We start from the raw sequence: 20,236 nt of genomic DNA, 5'->3' as shown, positions 1-20,236 counted from the left end.
GTGGACAGACGAGTGAAGACGTGCGAGAATTGTTACATGAGAAAAACATTCGTGCTGAAGTTATACCCCGAAAGACCACCAAATTTATTCAGCCTCTTGATGTATACTTTTTTTGGCAATATAAACTGGTAATTCGTAGACTTGAGGATTATTTTCGACATAAATTCATTGTTTCTGGTACACCGAACAAGTTATATGACAGAGTTTTCATAATGAAAATGCATTCTGTTGTGTATCATCAATTTTGTGCGCCAATCCTAAAGGACATGCTTGCATATGTATGGCAAAAATGTGGGTACGTCACCAGAGCAATAGTTGGTTCATTTACAAATGCTCTGGAGACTATGTTGCAAGTAGAAAATAGTGTCTGTGGTTATGAAGATTGTGACGAAAGTGCATTTAAGTGTTTGTACTGCTCCATGATGCTATGTGCTAATCACTTCGTTATGGATCTCCATCATCACAACTGAAGAGCAAAAGGTCAGTAGGTTAATATCTGCTTATGTGCACCAGTTTATATTATTTTTCTGATAATTTATCTATTAATTTCTAATAACTTCAACACATATCTTTGTAAAATCACATGTGCCTTTGCACCTAACTTATATTACAACATATAAGTGCGTATAATTTGTTACAGTGATGCTATTCCATTTTTCACTACAGGCATTTCTATTTAATTAATGATTTCTCTCACTAGGCTCAAGATCTTATTGATATAGTGGCTATTGTAGATCAAGTGACTACTACCCTGCAGGCATTAGTTAAAACCCTGCAACTGCTCGCATGACCGTGTTCCATACCATAAATTTAACTTGCACAGTGTTTATATGTTCCTGTGGGTAAGAGAGCTCTTAACTCTGAACTGAAAACAGATATGTAAACATTGGTTACGGAAATGAATTTAGGAGTAAATTCCAGTGCTATTTGATACCCCACATGACCCCCTTGCCATTTATCATATTTGACCTGGATTCAATATGGCGCCTTTCAAGATGGCGGTCATGCACTGGAAGTAATCCCACATATAGATGCCCTATCCCGGTTTACTATGTTGAAGTCAGATCTACCAAAAACTTTTTCATTTTTATGCCAAAAGGGTATTCTTGGACATTGCCTGTTGGAATTCAAGATGGCGTCGGTGTAGCAGCTCAACGAAGCATTTGCGCATCGAGTGACTATTACTACGTTACTTAGCATCTCGAACTGAGTCTTGTCACTAATTTTCATCAAAATTCAACTCTCACGGTTTATGGACCTTCCTCGTTAGTGATGTAAGTACATTAAGGCATTGCAATATAAAATGAATGCCTGAAGAATACGTTTATAGAGGAGGGGAACGTGACGCCAAGCAGATTTTGTATGCGTGTCAAAAGCCGCACATTTGACGGTAAATATCTCCGTAATTAAGAAATCTTTTTCTCCTTAATAAGAAAGATTTGAAGATATGGAATGTTATTATGTGCCAATTTTACGTTGCGTTGACGCATAGCATTTTACGTATAGTTTTACGCATTTTACTTTGTTCAGTTCTGGAAAACTGACATCAATTTATCTGTCTATTCATTTTTTTTAAAGCAGCTTGTGAAAGCAGATAATAGGAAAATGTCAGTACCTTGGATCAGTTTGCACGGAAATTCCCTAAGAAAAAGACAAGCAACTAAGGATGTATCAAACAAAAGTAAGAAACTGAGAGAAGAGGTTAAAGCACTCACTGTAAGTATCCATAATTAGCTTATGTTGAAAGGAGTGTGTGTGTATGTTTGTGTGTTGGTAAGAATGACCAATTCCGAAATTGTTACATTCCGGAATCCGGAAAGTAAAACCGGAAAAATTCCAATTCCGGAAAACATCCGGAATTATCAAAACCGGTTGGGAACCATTATTTTAGAATAAGGGTAGATTCCATGCAGGTGCATAATCATAACTTCGAAATGAAACGGGGTTGGGCTTCACTCCTGTTTTTCACTAGACAATGCACTAAGTCACTAATTGGTTCTTCATTTGTTTTTGTTTTTTTCCTGTGTGTCTTTTCTAATTTCACCGTAAACACTGATTAACACTGAGTTAACAATACTAAGCACTAACACTAGCTACAAACATATCCAATTTTACATAAATTCACTTTTTTCACTTATTTCAACCCATTCGAATTTAATTATAATCATATAATCTCGCGTCGTGTAAAAAGTGACAGGGATGCCAACTTGGAATCGAAATTCGAATCCTGACAATTGGAACGGAATATTGAATATATATATTCAATTACCAAAAGACTCATTTGTCTTTTAGTAAAACAGAGGATTTTTAAAAAATAAATAAATTAGATTAATTACACCTGAAACGATCAGTTCCCTTGTCTCTCAATGTTTGGTGATAATATGAAGAAAAAAAATATTTACTGAAATTTTCAAAGGGTAAGAAACTAAAATTACTTTGCAGCAAATGACAACGGCTACATATGAATGTCGATAACAGTAACGAACCAGTCTATTGTGGAAGTATGTTCGTAATAATAAAACAAGACTGAAATTGTCACTAATCGGAGTTTGAATTTCTAGTCAATCGCTCAAGCACCACTCTGTTACAATAACGGTGGATCTGACCTTTACGATATAAAATGGTAAAGTGTTTGTTAGTGAGGAAATTGAAATAGTTCGAGGTGGTGGGAAATTAGTGTGCGCCTAAAATATACTTGTACTAAAAGAGTATTCTTGCAAGTGTTAATTTCTGAACGCATTCCAAAAGAAACTTCTATTTGCAGGAAAATATCCCTGTACAATATGGAAAAGGTTATGGTTTCTCAATTTACAGTATTTTTCTCACAAAAGACTTAAAAAATCAGTTTTTCGTAGTGTATAAAGGTGCTCGGGTACCCTATGTGAGAGCAGGGGGCCGCGGTGGCTCAGTGGTAGAGCGTTCACCTCTGGTGCTTGGGGTCCCGGGTTCGATCCCAGCCCCCGCCAAGTGAACTTTGTGGTGGACAAACACCGTGTGCGTGGGTTTTCTCGGGGTTCTCCCACTTTCTTCATTCCACCATTTCATTCATTACTCATTATCACCGTCTCCTTTATCCTAACCGGCATAACCGTGGGAAGTAAAACTCAAAGATTTCATTTCATTTTTTTCCTATGTGAGAGCATCTCCATAAAGTATGCTCATAATGTAATTTGTGTAATCACTAAAACACCATGTTAAATTTAAGTTACAAATATGCATAATTGCAATTATTATGAATATTTATTGAAAGTAGTTTACCTAAAGCAAAGAAGAGACTTACTAAAAATTAGGTACAAAGTTGAATAACACAAATAAGCCATTAATAATACAAGTATACATTTTCCATAACTCGTAATTTTCCACCTTAAAATAAATCTGAAATCGGGTTTATTTCCTGTTGGTAACTTTTTCGTGGTAAATCATCCGCAGCAGAATGATGTCTATCCTTCAGCCAAAAAATAACTAGCTCGTCTACTTTGAGCTTGTCTAGCGGTGAGCCATTAACATTGATGAACAACAAGTTAGATAATCTTTGAGCACTTAGTCTATTTCTAATATCAGTCATCTGTAAATTCATAAGGGGAAATCCCCGTTCGCACTCTGTCGTGGAAATTGATAATACTTCTACCCGATTTCTGCAACTCCTCATCGACACTCTGCTTGTTAGACTTACGTCTGATAACGATTTTTCTTGGTCAGTTTTGAAATACTCAAAAAGAAGTAAGTCTATCACCATACAACATCTTTTCCATATCGACCATGTCAGTTGGTAATGTCGACTCATGGAGAACAAAAACTTCATCTACCACGCCTTCGATAGGGAATCTTGTGAATAAATTATCAATTAAAGTCTGATAAACTGATGATTTCTTATTTGTTTATACATTTAATTTTTGTAATTACACATAAAGGTTTGATACCATTACCAAGTTCCCTCCCCCCGTCTAGAAAGCGAAAGGGAACGAGGTTCCTGAAAAGTGTTCAGAGGTGAATGGGAATTTCCCTCCTTCTTCCCCTTCAATTACCACATTGCTGTTTGCCATCTGCCAAATTACGATGAATTTCAATTAAATTATCATAGTATAATTATTTCCTTGTTGAATTATCGATACTTTTCAGTGGAAAAAAAGATGAAATTTGAAAATTCAAATCAAGGCAAGTAGACCAACGTAAAAGGGAAAAAAGTGTAAAATTTTCCATACAATTATGCGTACAATCCAAACTTCAAATTTCCGTGCAATTAAGCTTAGAGTACAAATTTTATGCCTATTTTTCTCACAACTTTATGGGTTGATTGCCCTGTGCTGTAAGCGCTCTATATAATAAATATAAGCTTCAGCAATTATTATACTAGAAAGCAATGGATAGGGCTATATGAAGCGAAGCACTGTGTTTTTTGTTTCTGATTTTTTTCTTATATAACATTGTTCATTTTCGATCCTTTTTACAAACCAACTCACTTCAAATTCTCCATATATAGAAAGTTCCCCCCCCCCCCAATAAAGAAGAATTTTTAAAAAAATGCTAGGATGTTTATTTTCAATAAAGAGTTAATACGCTGAATTTCAGCTCCGTAAGTTTAACGGCTTGCGAGATACTCATTTTTTTCCGCAAAAATTCGGATTCTCACTACCTTCTTAGGATATTATGCATTATAATGAAGGCAATATAACATCCCAGTTTTGATTAAGGCCTAACTATATACCAAAAGTAATTTAATTTGACTTTGCAATTTGACCATGATGATCAGGCACACATAGTTACATTCGTTTTTTTTTAAATTTATATATTACAGTGATTCAAAAATGTATTTTTTCCAGTAGTTGGCTCCTCTAAAAACTCACAGGTCTCGAAAGACAAGTAGTAGTATAAGTCCTATTGCTATTATTACAATTAAAAATATCAATATCCAAAAGTGCCTGAAGTTCTTTTTTCACTTGGTTAAATTTACGAACCTCAGGTAAGTAGACAGAAACAAATGGAAAAGGAAGGGAAATGAAGGTCTTGAAAGTAAAACGAAGACAACAAATTTACCAGTCTTCAGAAGATACTGTCTACAATGCAGTGAGCAGAGTGGGTCGGTAGATCATACTGAGTCGGTGGGTCGCAGTGGATCATGGTGGGTGGTGGGTCACAGTGGGTCACGGTGGGTGGTGGGTCACAGTGGGTCACGGTGGGTGGTGGGTCACAGTGGGTCACGGTGGGTAGTGGGTCGCAGTGGGTCACGGTAGGTGGTGGGTCACGATAGGTGGTGTTTCACAGTGGGTCATGGTGGGTGGTGGGTCACAGTGGGTCACGGTGGGTGGTGGGTCACAGTGGTTCACATGTTGTTGACCCACTACCCACTGACCCACTCAGAAAACTTGACCCAACGACGCACTGACCCACTCCATCTCTGCGTGCTGGCCCACCGGGACATGTCCCGGTGCGCCCTCCGAAACGTAGGCACAAGTTTTAATAATAAATTCTTACAGTTTTATTGGTAAAGAACCGGTGAAAGGCGCAGTGCATCTTTTACATTAGGTGCCCTTGCGAAACCACATCAGAGATGAACGATTTACAATAAATACATAGTTACTGTTGGTAAAGAGACTATAAAGGGTACAGTGCGGCCTTTACATAAGCCTTTGCGAAACAACATCTAAGATAAACGGTTTTATTTATTCTTTTGTATATCACAATTCTGTAGATTAAATACGTAGACTTACTGTTGGTAAAGAACCTGTGAAAGGTACAGTGCGCCCTTTACGTAAGGCGCCCTGAGAAACATCGCATTATAGATAAGTGGTTTTAGTTATTCTGTATACAAGGTTGCATAATAAATTCAAATAGTGGCTGTTAATAAAGAACCTGTGAAGGGTACTAGGCGCCCTTTACATTAGGTGTCCTGCGAAATATCACATTATAGATAAATACGATATGTGATAAAGCGATACATCACATTATGAACTTTTTAAAATTTTATCCTTCTGTACACCAATTTTGTATTATAAATTCATACAGTTAATATTGGCAGAGAACAGGTAAAGAGTATAATCACTTACAAAAATATGTATAAAGTTACGTATCTATAAAAGAAAACATTGTGAGAAATCAAGAATAGTTCGGAAAGTCAAACTTATGATGCATTCATGAAATACTACATTCACACTAGGCTTTGTATGTAATCTACGATTTTTACGGCATCGAAGCTTACACAGTCTTAATATTTATACACATATCCGCACATATTGATTGTTTCTGTGGGTTTTAAAGCAGTGTTCGGATATCCAGTGCCTATTGTATTTCTAAAATATAGTTATATTAATTTGCGTGAAATTTGGACTTCCTGTCACCATAGCATGGTGCGTCCTCAGGTTGCGGATCGAGGAGAAGGACTCTAGATATAGAGTTTATCTGCGAATAAACTGAATAAGCAGTCACGGACAGACGGCAAGGAGTGGTCCTCCAGCTTGAGGGTTTAGTATGACGTTAACAACGCCACCTTGTAAAAAAAAAAAAAAAAAAACATTCAGATACATTCGCAGGATCCTCGTGTCAGAGCTGATAGCTTGGCACGAACTCAGCAAAATAAAATGGACACGAGATTTGTAACATTGAAAGTAAAAAGTCTTTATAGGGCAGGTGCATTAAAATCCGTAACGAGTTACAGAAATAGAGGATGGGCCTAGTAGGATATCAGAAAGTTAGATGGGAAGGAAATGGAGCAGTCAAGTCTGGAAATGTTACGTTCTTTACGGAGAAGGAATTAAAAATTACCAACTAGGAACAGGGCTATTTTTTACAAATGAATAATATCAATAATTACATGGGTTGAATTTGTTAATGATAGATTTTCTTTTACTTCTCTTAAGGGTCAGTTGTCTGATATTATTGATTCAAATGTATATGCTTCCAACAGAAAATAAGTGTGACGATATAAAAGACAGTATTTACGAAGAAATAAACGGTATTTGACCAACTCCCGCAATACCATATGAAAATTCTATTAGAGAATTTCAATGGGAAGGTAGGACGAGATGGTATTTTCAAACCGATTTTAGGAAATAAAAGTCTGCATAAGGAAAGTTATGACAACAGCACTAGATTCGTGAACTTTACAATATCTATAAACCTTATCGTGAAGATTACAAAATTCCCACATCACGACATTCATAAATGTACTTGGATTTCACCAAATGGAAAAATACATAATCAAATAGACCATGTTTTAGTAGACAGAAGAAAACAATCTAGCACAATTGATGTTCGGCCGTTCAGAGGAGCTGACTGTGATACTGTTTACCATCTGGTAGCAGCGATAATAAGATAGAGACTATCATCGAATAAAGAAAATATTCAACATCTGAAAACGAAGAGGTTTAATTTAAAGAAATTAGAGGAGAGCCACATGAGAGGAGAATACCAGATTGAAGTGTCAAATAGATTCTCGGTTTTAGAAATGAAATGAAATCTTTAAGTTTAACGTCCCACGGTTATGCCGGTTAGGCTAAAGAAGACGGTGATAATGAGAAATGAGTGAAAATGGTGGAATGAAGAAAGTGGGAGGAAACGGGAGAACCCCGAGAAAACCCACGAGCACGGTGTTTGTCCACCACAAAGTCCACACGGCGCGACCTGGGAGCAAACCAGGGACCCCAAGCACCGGAGGTGAACTCTCTATCACTGAACCACCGCGCCCCCTCGGTTTTAGAAGTTTTGGAGTGCACTAGTGTTGGGGATACTTGAGTTGAAATTAGAGATAGCATTAAAATTTCAACAAAAGAAAAATTGGGCCATGCGGAAATACGTAGGAACAAACCATGGAATGCACTAAACTGGTAGAGAAGAGAAAACAGGCGAAACAGCGTTTGGGACAAAATCCGAACGAAATAATTGCACAAAAGTTCGTTGTCATCTGGCGGAAAACTTTCAAAATTTTTAGAACAAAGAAACGAGATTTTTTGAAAGCTAATACTAATGAACTTGAAGCTAATATGTAGTAAAAACAAAAATATTCGGGATATCTATAAGAGCATAAACGAATTCAAGAAAGGCTTAACCTCGTGTTTATATAGTAAGGAATGTCGAAGGAAGAATTATCTAGATAGCATCTTGAATAGATGAAAACATTTCTTCACGGTTTGCTTAACACGCAGCCAAAAACTGATGTTCGTGGAGAAAGTGAAATGCATACAGTATAACCGTATATTCCAGAACTTAACCAAACAGAAATAGAAATAACTATAAAAAATTAAAGAAACACAAATTTCCGGGCGTAGACGAAATTCTGGCTTACAGAATATTAGCTGGAGGGAAAAAATTCTGGAACAAAATATACAAACTCATTCTCCGTATCTGGAACAAGGAGAAATTACCACAAGAGAGGAAAGAATCAATCACTATTTCAATTCACAAGAAAAGCAACGAAACATATTGTAATAATTATCAAGGCATTTCTCTCCTGTCAACATCCTGTAAATCCTTTTAAACATTGTATTAGCAAGATTGACTCCATACGCAAATGAAATTATGGGAGACTAACAGTGCGGATTTAATTGAAATCGATGAACTATCTATCCATTCAACAAATACTCGAAATGAAATGGGAATACAGTACACGGTACGTCAATAATTAATTGATTTTTTACAAAGGCTTATGACTCAGATAGGAGAGAAACATTGTACAACATTCTCACAGAATTTGGATCACCAAAAAAGTTAGTTAAGATATGTTCATATGAATCCCAAAAAGTAATACCCAATTAGATAAATTCTTGTTCACGAGCTTTCACGTTGAGGAAGGCCTGAAACAAGGAAATGTATTGTCGTGATTATTATTCAACTTTATTCTGGAGTACGCTATAAGGAAAATCAGACAGCAATCAGTCCTGGAATTGAATTATATTTACCAGGTTATGGCGTATGCTGACGATGTAGGGAATGATAGAACAAAAGAAAGAAATGTAGAAATCTTAATTGATGCTTGCAGGAATATGTGCTTTGAAGTAAATGCAGGGAAAACTACAAACATGGAAGTTTGTCGGGATCGTAATACTGCAAATGATGGATGTGTTAAAATACCAAATAATGCTTTCTACAAAGTGGATACTTTCAAATATCTAGGATGAATATTAATAAACCAAATCGGTAATCACGGAGAAATTTGATGTCGACTGAAAGCAGGGATTTCGTGTTATTATTTAGTTAAAAATCTTTTGTCGTCACAAATTCTGTCGAAGAATTTGAAGCTTAAAATATATAAAATGATAATCATGCCTGTTGTGTTCTATGGTTGCGAAACATGGTCGCTTACTCTGAGGGAAAAACAGACTGAAAGTATTTGAGAAGAAAATCCTGAGACGAATATTCCGACCCAAGAGGAATGGGAAGAGGGAATGGGTGAAACTTCATAACGAGGAGGTGCATAATTTATACCGTTTTCCAAACATTGTTAGGGACATTAAATCTAGGAGTCTCCGATTGGCAGGACATGTAGCCAGAATGGAAGAAATTAGGAACGCTTTGAAAATTTTAACTGGAAATCTAAATGGGAAAATGACCATTAGGAAGACCGAGGAGCAGATGGGAAGACAATATTAAGATGGATTTCACAGAGATAGAAATATAAAGTAGAAATTGGATCCATTTACGAGGCGTTGGACCTCCTGTGTCCATAGACCATAGAACTATATTAAGTTGTCGATATATTTAGCTTCATTTTGTTTGACAAAAATTTTATTATAGGAATTAAAAGTGTTTCTGTAGTAAAGAGGATTTCGAGGTTTTCAGTTTGGTTATTTACGTTACTAAAACAATTTTGGTGATCTTGATTTAAAATGGCACCCATATTATATAACAAAAAATTACTTAAACGGGAATAGAACCCGGGACCCGTTACACATGAGGTGTAGGTGCTCCTCACTCTGCCACGCCATCACTTGATAACTGAAAGTGTCGTATTATATATGCGGCGAGTCGGAAACTTCAAGATGCTCTTTGTCCGCTATTATTGGCTATTGTGCGCTCCCAGCTTATAATATTTAAAATGTACACTACTACCTCGCGAAAGATCGCTCTGAAGTTCATTTACCAGAGTCTGCTTTCCTCTTGTAAGCGTGACCCAAGTGATAGGTTCAAAAGTCAATTCAAACAATTCATTCGTTTTCCCGTAATGAGATTGGCAACAGCGGTCAGTTTTATATATTGAGAAAACAATTATAGAAATAGAACCCTTCCCTTCTTAAAGATGGAATTTTCAAAACGTTGCAGCATATGTTCTCTTATTTTAAGTAGGAGTCTATATACAAAACTTCGTCGTCCTAACATTAAAGATATTCAGTTTGTTGACAAATTTTGACCCCTGGATACACATTTTCATGAAAATAACATAATAAAATTTCGTTTCGAGCTATGGTAATTATGTTCTAGAAATCATTTCAAGTCGTTAAGAATTTTTCTCTGATTATGGTATGGTATTTTATTCGAATGTGAAGAAAATCGTTGTAGGAATGTCCCTTCTCCTCCTTAAAGGCGGAATTTTTAAAAGACTACATATCTACTAATTTTAAATTAGAAATATATGCACCGAGTTTCATATTCTTAACTTAAAGGTCTCGGGAGATATCCGTCTCACAAGACTACTTGTGGCATAAATTTTGAACTCTTCCCTTATGCATGTAAACGAAAGTAACATGATAAAAATATATACTCAATAACAATATTAATTATGTTCAACAATTAATTTCTAACTTTTCACAGTTTTTCATGATGATGAGATAGATAACGATGATTTCAATATAAATAAAAAATTGCTCAAATGCTCCCTTCCCTTCCTTAAAAGCAAAATTTTGGAAAATGTTAAGATATATGCCCACTTATTCTTAATGAGAAATATGTATACAAAATTTCATATCCCTAGTTTGAGAGGCTCTGAGATACTTTATTTATTTTTAGTATAAATTATGAACCTCTCTTGCCCCTTAGTATACATCTCTTAATGAAAGCAAAAAACCCAAGTAAAGGACAGTATTCAGAAATTCTTTTCACAGGGCTCAGTCGTCTTTTCGTTATGATTGTGCAGGCAAGATTGATGTCATTTTTGTAATATACTACTTGAAATGCCCGTTCCTTGCAGGGAAAGATTAGATTTATGGAATATATTTGAAAGATATATTTGAGCACTCTTCATCCCGTTAGGAAACGCATATGAATCAAAATAAAATACGAGAAACCTAAGTCGACTCAATTTACAAATCTATATAAATAAAAATGAAAGTGACTATGTGACTTAATAACTCTTGAATCACCTGATCAATCTCGATCAAATTTTCAACATAGAAGAGGTTCGGGACTGGAATGGTTTTTATCATTTCACTTTGACGGTGCAACTTAGGAGAGGGTACGAGATATATAAAAATGATCGAAAATGACCGATATTAGTGTTAAATCCATAGTTTATGGGTTCGCTGATCTGAACAATGACACTTTCGATTGCGTTTAAATTAAAATTTACTTTCGTAGGTTGGGCGAGGGAGAGGAGAACATACATGACAATGATCGAAAATGACCGATATTAGTGTCAAATGTATGGTTTTCGGAGTCGCTGTGAGGAACTGTGACACTTCCGATGCCGTTTAAATCCAAATTCAACCCCCATTGTTCTTTATGTCCAAACTGAAACATATTCTGCCCGTGCGGAGAACGAGTAATTTGCTAGTTAATTATAAATATTTTAATTATTTTCTCATTTTGTCTTTTTATAAATAGAAAATGGGAAATTAAAATATGTAGAATTTTATCCTTTTTCTCTCCTCAAAATCGAAATTTTCGAAGGTGCTGGGACTAGTGTCAACTTGCTCATATACAGAGTTTGATCTGTCTATCTTAAGTAGGTTCGAACATATATTTTGACGTATATTTTGATATTGTGTTCAATGGTATGACTGAAAATCGTAAATTTCCAAAACTTCTGGTAAGCATTGAGGGATAAAAGTTGAAATAAAAGTTCTTTTCTTCCTTGGGACGTTTCATTGATTCCGAAAGATCGGTTCTCTATGTCTCTTAGCATTTCTCCTCTGTAGAGAGCAATATATAAATCGGAACTATTAGTAAATTTTTACCATTTCCTGTTTAAGTAGAGTTAATACGGAGTGTGATGGAGTTTCTACTTGAGACGTTAAATCGATTCCAAAAGCCGCTTGTCGCTTCTATTACCGTTTTCGTTCTATGGCGGTCAACGGTGAACTGAAAACGCTTTATTTCATATAAATTCGGTTTGATAGAACAAGTGGAACCTACCCTTAAAACGCTGAATCAGTTCCAAAAAATATCGCTTCTTGATATCTTAACATTTTGTCTGACAGCTGTCGACAGGCGAACGGAGACTTTTGATATTTAAGCAAACCATAATTTGGATGTCTAAAAATCCTGCTGGAGCCAAGTGATAGGCCTAACTATGTTCACTTTAGAGAATTAGTGTTTATATATATTGAGAAAAATATTATGGTTATTATTCTTTGCGTTTAATGTCCAACGGTTATACTCTGAGGCTAAGGAAGACCGTAATAACGACGGAATGAAAAAAAATGGAGAAAACGGATGAACCTGATAAGACCCACGCATACGGTTGTTGTGTACCCCAAAACCTATTATGCAGATCTATTATACAGAATGTCCCCATTCCCCGATTAGGAGCAGAATTTGTGATAACGTTTAGATGCATTTTTCGCATAAGAACTTTCTCTGTTGCTTTCGAATACGGATTTAGGCTAAATAAAAGTAGCGTGATAAGAATCCGGCACAACGACAGTGTTATTTATGTTCAAAAAATAATTTCAAATGGTTTATCCGCTTCTCCGACATACTATGTTACAAACAATATTAACTTCATATTTAAAATATTGATATAAATTATTGTTGGTTTTCTTTTAAATTCAAATTTTATTCGAACTTCTTTCGTCGATTATATTTTACTGCTTAATGAATTGATAGAACAAATACCATGACTATTGAATAGGAAATTATAAACTGTTCTAGCGAGAATCAGCAAAATTATACGTCTTAGGAACTAAATCCACAATTTGAACGAGTGTATAATATTAAATATATTTTCAAATATACATTTTCGAATAAGACTAATTGTTGTGTAAATTTGTAATATGGGTGACCAGGGCAAGAGTGAACACTTTTTGTAAATCAAAGAATTGTGATGCAATGGTGACAGCGAAAATCACAATATGTTTCTTGATGCAGGCCTTCCAACGGTCCTATTTTCCTATTTTTCCTATATTTTGGAAATTTGTGTGTATTTGTCATATATATGTCCTATATTTTAATCTTGTCCTTTATTTCCTGTATTTTTCAGTCATTGAATTATTAAAAGTCAAGCCAGGGAAAGTTCCAGTGATGATTTAAATTGCTACATATTAGCAATATGCTAAATGTGTCTTCGCATTTTTTTCTGAGGACTAGTCACTAATTCTCGCTATTATTTAGTTTGCTTTTTCCTAACCTCCCATGTCCACTCTTTTTTCTTTGTTTCCTATGTGCTTGTTCTTCTCCAGCAAAGCCATGCTCCAGTTTCTTATAACGTAAGCTATATCAGCGTTTTCTTTCAGCAATATTGGCTGACCATTGAGGTGTGTTGGTATTTACCAACTTTCCCAGCGCCTTCCAATATTGCTATGCATAATATGAAGGTTTCCCACGCGTCCTGGAAAACCTAGAAATAAAAATGTGTTGTGAAAACGCCCGGGAAAAGTCATGGAAAGCAGAAAAAGGATGAAAATCCTGGAAATTATTTATGAACTGGAAAAGGCCTGAAATTTATGTTATATACCAGAAGTGTATATATAATTGACAGAGCTAGGATGAATGAATTTTTTTCACATTGTTTATTTGAGAGGAAAATATATTGATCATTTTTTAATCAGTAAATCAAGTCATTTATTTTAATCAGTTTCTTTTTTCCAAAACAATACAGCAGGTCTATTAAGTTTAAAAGGCAAAAGGTTATATATACTCTTATTCTGTATTAATCTAAATCTTGTTTCCAGTTGCCTATTGGGGTGAAGGGTGGCTACAATACATTTTTTATTTTATTATTTATTTATTTATTTGTGCTTCAGAACATAATATTCTATTGTATAAACCAAACTGTCCTATATTTTTTCAATGTCCTGCTGGGAGGCCTGTTGATGTGAAAGCTTGTTATCTCTAATAATATATACAGTTTAATTGCGACAAAGCAAGCAGAAGATACAGAGAAATAATATAGCTTTGACGAAGGAAAAATTTTCTACTCTTGCCCCATGTAGTAGGGTAAGGGTAAACAACGGTTGGAGCAACAGAGTACAGTCGAATGAAAACATAGAAGCGTAGACATAAACGCCAAGAAACACGTTGAATCATAGATGTAAATGCACTGGTTACATGGAACTAAACGAAGTTATGAAATACCAAACAGATTAGTGTAAAATGGAATTGCCAACAAAAGTGACAGTACTATATCATACATGTTATAATTACAAAATATGAAAATAGGAGAAATCAGTTCGTCAACATCCGTCACGAACCACAAAAATGTTACGTGCGGTGCTACATACGCACACAGTGGTCACACACGTACACAGACTTCATTTGTTTAAAATTGGAACATTGTTCGTGAGACCACTCGTTGCATATGATACAGTACATTTCACCGTTTGGGGTATTTGAAAAACAGTTCCACAGAGAATTGGCACGGTGTATCCATGTCTTCGGTACAGGTATATTTGACTGATGATTGATGCTTTGTTATTGGTTGGATGACTTTGATGCGTTTGCTTATTTGCTGTCCTTAGTTCATTTTGTGTTCCCGTGCAACATTGCCTGTCGACATTCCCATTCGACATGGCATGTGCTCAACAACTCCGGCTGTGGAATTTTAAACGGGTCATTCCATATGAAATCACCAAATTTGAAACTGAAATGTGGCTCATATGTTTTAAATTTTCTTAAAATTTGTACATGTGTTGTAGTATTCAAGATAAAAGATAATGAACAGACAATTGTCAAGTTAGAGAGCAACTCATTAGCAAAATCAGCACAACTGAGAGAGAGAATAACTACTTTAAAATTGGAAAGACAACTGGATGTAACAAAAATATCTAAAGAAATGGAATACCTCACGAAAAAACTGGACGATTTCCAGACCAGTAAAATGGAAGTAGACCAAAGCGGAATGATTATAAGACAACCAACATGGTCAGAAATTGTGAAACAGGATAGAAATATTACAGAAAAAGAAAAACAAATCATGCAGGTGCAGCAAAAACTAAGCCGGCTATAATCATTCGACCTAAAGAAGGTGAGACAACGAAGGAAACAGCAAGAAGATTAACTGAAACAATCGATCCCAGGAAAGACAAATTAAAAATAACTGGCGTAAGAACGACTAGGGATCTCGTCGTCCTCGAAACAGCAGCTACTAAAGAAGATCTACAGAAAATTACAACAAAAGAAGAAATTAAGAATAACTTTAATTTTGAAGAAAGTAGAAAAAAGAATCCCCTAATGATCATTTACGGGGTTCCGTCTGATCTGATAGATCGAGAAATAATAGAAACACTAATAGAACAAAATTTTGAAGACAATCTCCAAGAGGAAGCCAAATCCATCAAACCAAGATTCAGAGCGGGAAAGAAAAAACAACAAAGATGTCACTTAGCTATAGAAGTATCTCCCTTAATAAGGAAACACCTAATAAACAATGATAAGGTATATATCGATCACGAGTCGCATAAGGTTAAGGACATTTTGGTAGTACGAAAAGGTTACATCTGCCAAGAGTTCGGGCATGTTGCAAAATACTGCGATAATAAGGAAAAACAGAGATGTCGGTATTGTGGTAGTCTACGACACAAAGGATATGAATGTGATGAAAAAGATAAAAAGAGGTATGTTCCGTGCAAACTGCGGCACAAGATTTGCCAGACTGTCAATAGTGAAGAATGTGTATCTTACAGGGTAGCCAGGGAGAGGATTATTAGTAAAATCAATTATGGATAGAAACAAAATTCCTAGACAAACAATCAGGAAGAATAAATCACCAAGTAAGAAAGAAAGGGATAAAAGAAGACTGGAACAATTCTTAGAAAGGAAAAGGAAAGGAACATCAAGTACTAAAAATAAAATAGTACAAACAGAACCTCAAGTGGAGGACAATCAAGGTAATAACGAATTTCTTACCCTCTTAGAAAATAGATTAAAAATAGTTATAAGAAAATAGATTAAAATAAATATAAGAAAAATAAAACTGAAAAATTGGACAATATCCCAAAAATAGAAGAATCCTTTATAATAGGTAACGAGCAATCTTTTCAACCAAATAGAGAGAACAACATACAGGACAATGCAGTTTCTTCTACGACTACAAAATTCCTAGGAGATGATCCAATCATATTGGGCCCTAGACCTCTATATGAAAATATGGATCACAAGTATAAATTAGCGAAATTGGAGGATAGACAAATTTTAACAATAGCTTTTAGGCAAATTGTGAGGGATTTGCACGAAAAAGGTAGAACGATAACATATCCATCTCTTGAGGAAGTAGACAGGATGGAATTGAGAATCTACGATCTTCCAGCTAATGGTTGGGAACTTATCGATTTGGTGAATGAAGTTTATGAAAGGTGAGGGATCTATTGGAGTATAGAAAATGTATATAAACAGCTAGTAAACGCACATGGCAGGGTCTACTTTGATTTCAGCAAATTAGGTAGGGAGGCAATAGTTCATACGAGGTATGCATAGTCGTAAAAAAATTATAAAAGTAATGCAAAACAATGCTCAGCGATCAAAAATCGCCACAATGGAACTCAGGAGGAGGAATAGATAAATGAAGTGGATATCGTAGTTAGCCAAGAACCTTATTTAGCTAAAAACAAACTTACAACTTTTCCAGCATCTTCAAGGATTTTAATAGGAGGAAATGAATCAAAAGTAGCACTTGCTGTATTAAATAATGAAATTGGGGTACTCAAAATTGGCCAGTATTGTGATAATTGGTTGATCTGTGTCGAAATTAAATACAATGGAAGAAGTTTTTTGCTTTTAAATTCATATTTTCAATTCTGCATCAACACTCGAATTTTTATTGATAAAATACAGGGAATTATTCAACAAAACCCAAATAACGAGTATATATATTAATCATGGACGCTAATGCTAAATCTGTTCCTTGGGGATCTCCTGAAATTGACAATAAAGGTGAATTGATAGAGGTTTTTATAAATCAAAATGGATTAGTTATATTGAACAGGGGTAATAAGCCAACTTTTGTGGGTCCCATGGTTTCATCCCGTATTGATATATCACTATGCTCTCCACAATTAGAGATATGGATAAAAAATGGATGGTACAGGATAGATTAACTACCAGTGAACATGAAGTAATCACATTTGAAATAGCAAATGAATCAAACGAAGAGCAAATCAAGAAGAAATATAATAGGTCTATAAATAAAATCGATTGAAGCAAAATTGAGAAAAACTTAGAATTACCTGAAATAAGCAATTTTGAAGATATGAATGAATTGGTATCCTTAATTGAAGAAAATACAAAAAAAGCAATAGAGGCTTTTACTCCAGATTTGGCTCTTAAAAAACATATAATGGTTTTTCGTCACCAAAATTTGATCGCTTAAAAAATTAGTCAAAGCTAAACGGAGAAGTTATCAAGCAACCTGGTTTACAGTCTTGAAAAGAAGAAGATTAAATGAATATAGAGAAATCAAACTAAAATACACAGAGGAAGTATTAAAGGCCAAGAAAATAAGTTGGGAATATTTTCTAAAAAAGAATTTAGAAATGGACCCGTGGAGATTCCCATATAAACTTGCTATGCAAAAAATTAATCCTTTGACCCTATCAACGTTAAAAAAATGAAGATGGTTCATTTACTACTACTAGAGAGGACACTTTGTCGAAATTAAGCAACAAGTTTTTTCCCAAAGATAATCAGGAAGATGATACGGAAGAACAGAAATAATTAAAAAGCAAATATTTGCAACCCATCGCATTGGCAGCAGAAGAAGATATCGAACTAACGGACAACGAGGAAGGTGAAACAATAATTAATAAACTAAAAACTGAAAAAGCTCCAGGATTAGATGGTATAGTAAATGAGATCTACAAAAATAAAAAGGATATTTGGACTCCATATCTAACAAAATTGTTCAACACCTTACTTAAGAAGCAGGTATTTCCCTCGTTGTAGAAAGAATCGAAATTGCTAATTTTGTTAAAAAGTCAGGATAAAGATTTAACAGAAGTGAATTCTTACCGTCCAATCTGCCTTTTGAGAAACATCTCAAAATTATTTGAAAGGATAATAGCAAATAGAATTCGAAAGCATAGGAATATTGAAGATGATAGTTTATAATATGGTTTCAGAAAGGGCAAATCTACGGAAGATGCCTTAAATGCATTTGTATATCAAGTTAAAGAAAGTAACATGGAAAGAAAATATGCATTGGCCCTGTTTCTTGACATAGAGGGAGCGTTTGATAACTTATGGACGCCATCTCTCGTTGAAAGGTTAAAAGAACTAAAATTATCACAATATTTAGTAAATATAGTTAGGGATTACTTCTTGAATAGACAGATCATCATCCATGAGAACCTGGGAAATATCAAAGTTACTGCACAAAAGGGATGTCCGCAAGGATCGATCTTAGGGCCATTGATGTGGGATTTGGAATTCCAGCCGTGTTTAGAAAGAAATGAAATGAAATGAAATTTTTGAGTTTTACGTCCCACGGTTATGCCGGTTACGTGTTTAGAAAGACTAAACCAATTAGAGGACACTGAACGAGTAATTGCTTTTGCTGATGATTTGGCTGTAATAATCTCAGCAAACTCTAGAATAGAATTGGAAAGAAAATCAGCACGAATTATAAACGAATTACTTGATTGGTGTGGAACTGGCTAGCTAAAAATCTCTGAGAGGAAAACGAAATACATTATTTTTTGGAAGTAAATTATTAAGAGGACCAATAATTAAAATAGGCAACAGTAAGATCGAGAGGGTATCAGTATTTAAATATTTAGGGATTATGATAGACGACAAGCTGAATTTTGGAGAGCATATTAATTATGTTACTCAAAAGGGTCATAAAGTAACTAATAAACTCATTTCATTGGCTCAAACAAATTATAGGCTACCGAGAAAATTAATTAAGACTTATCAGGAGGTAATCCTAAGCGCCTCGATGAACTATTGCTTCCAATGTATGGGCACATCGATAGAGAATAACTCCTTAAAAGCAAAAATAAATCGCCCACAAAGAAACCTTTTAGTTAGGCTCGGTGGCGCTTTCAGCACGACACCGCACATCGCACTGTGTATTTTGATGGGTTTCAAACCAGTGTATTTAACAGTAATCCAGAGAGCGGCAACGTATTGGTATAAAAAAGGAAATTTAAATAAGACGAAAGAACTTTTAGGGACCAAAGCAGAAAAACTGGATGAAATAGAAAGACAAATTCAACAAAAATTGATAGAGGACTGGCGAGTAGATAAAACATCAAGAAGATTATTCACGTTTATTCCAGACGTTGGGACGCGACTCAAATGGAATTACTTCAATCCGAACAAAGGACTAATTCATTTCATAACAGGACATGGTCCCTACCCAACCCATCTTTATAGAATCAACAAGAAAGAACATGATAGCTGTGAATGTGAACAAGGGACACCTGAACACAGTGTTCTGTGGTGCCCGTCCCTGGAGGAGCACTTGCGAATTCGTGACCAAATTAGACAGAAAGATATTAAAGCTATCTTGGAAGATGAAGAGGATTATAGAATCCTGGCAGCTGTAGCAGAGGAATACTCAGAACTATGTGGAAAAGCATTTTACAGAGAAAACACAAACTACATGGACATAAAATATGGAAAATAGAATGAATGAGGATTCCTCCCTTCTGGACCGAAGGAAACTTCTGGAAGCGCTGGATCTCCGCGCCCCCAGGAAGGAGGTTGAGTGATGGTGTGTGAGTGCCTAGAGCATTCTCGGTCTTTTGACTGGTAAGGAACTCCAGATGCTCTGGGAGCGTGTGTGTAATGCGATGGTGATGAAATGAGTGTTAAATCTGGACCCTGGGAATAAATATACACTAATATGTAATAGAAACAATCATATATAATAATATCCCAAATTGTGACATGAAGACTCGGAAATAGAGTATCATCTCTTAGCCGCTTAGCGATT

The 20,236-nt window shown here is 35.3% G+C and overlaps 1 protein-coding gene across 1 annotated transcript in view; it reads left to right on the top strand.

Annotated features, from left to right (window-relative positions):
• LOC145672014 (uncharacterized) overlaps positions 1 to 15,310 on the top strand; it is a 163,324-nt gene extending 148,014 nt beyond the window's left edge. Inside the window, exons 10-11 of the mRNA XM_081741199.1 lie at positions 1,579 to 1,720; positions 15,000 to 15,310. Of these exons, the coding sequence (XP_081597325.1) occupies positions 1,579 to 1,720; positions 15,000 to 15,310 (453 nt within the window). The remainder of the gene's footprint in view (positions 1 to 1,578; positions 1,721 to 14,999) is intronic.
• Positions 15,311 to 20,236: the final 4,926 nt, after the last annotated feature.

The sequence above is a fragment of the Thermobia domestica genome, chromosome 15, assembly GCF_964235325.1.
Source record: "Thermobia domestica chromosome 15, izTheDome1.hap1.1, whole genome shotgun sequence".
Lineage (NCBI taxonomy): Eukaryota > Metazoa > Arthropoda > Insecta > Zygentoma > Lepismatidae > Thermobia > Thermobia domestica.
This window is presented reverse-complemented; position numbering and strand designations above follow the sequence as displayed.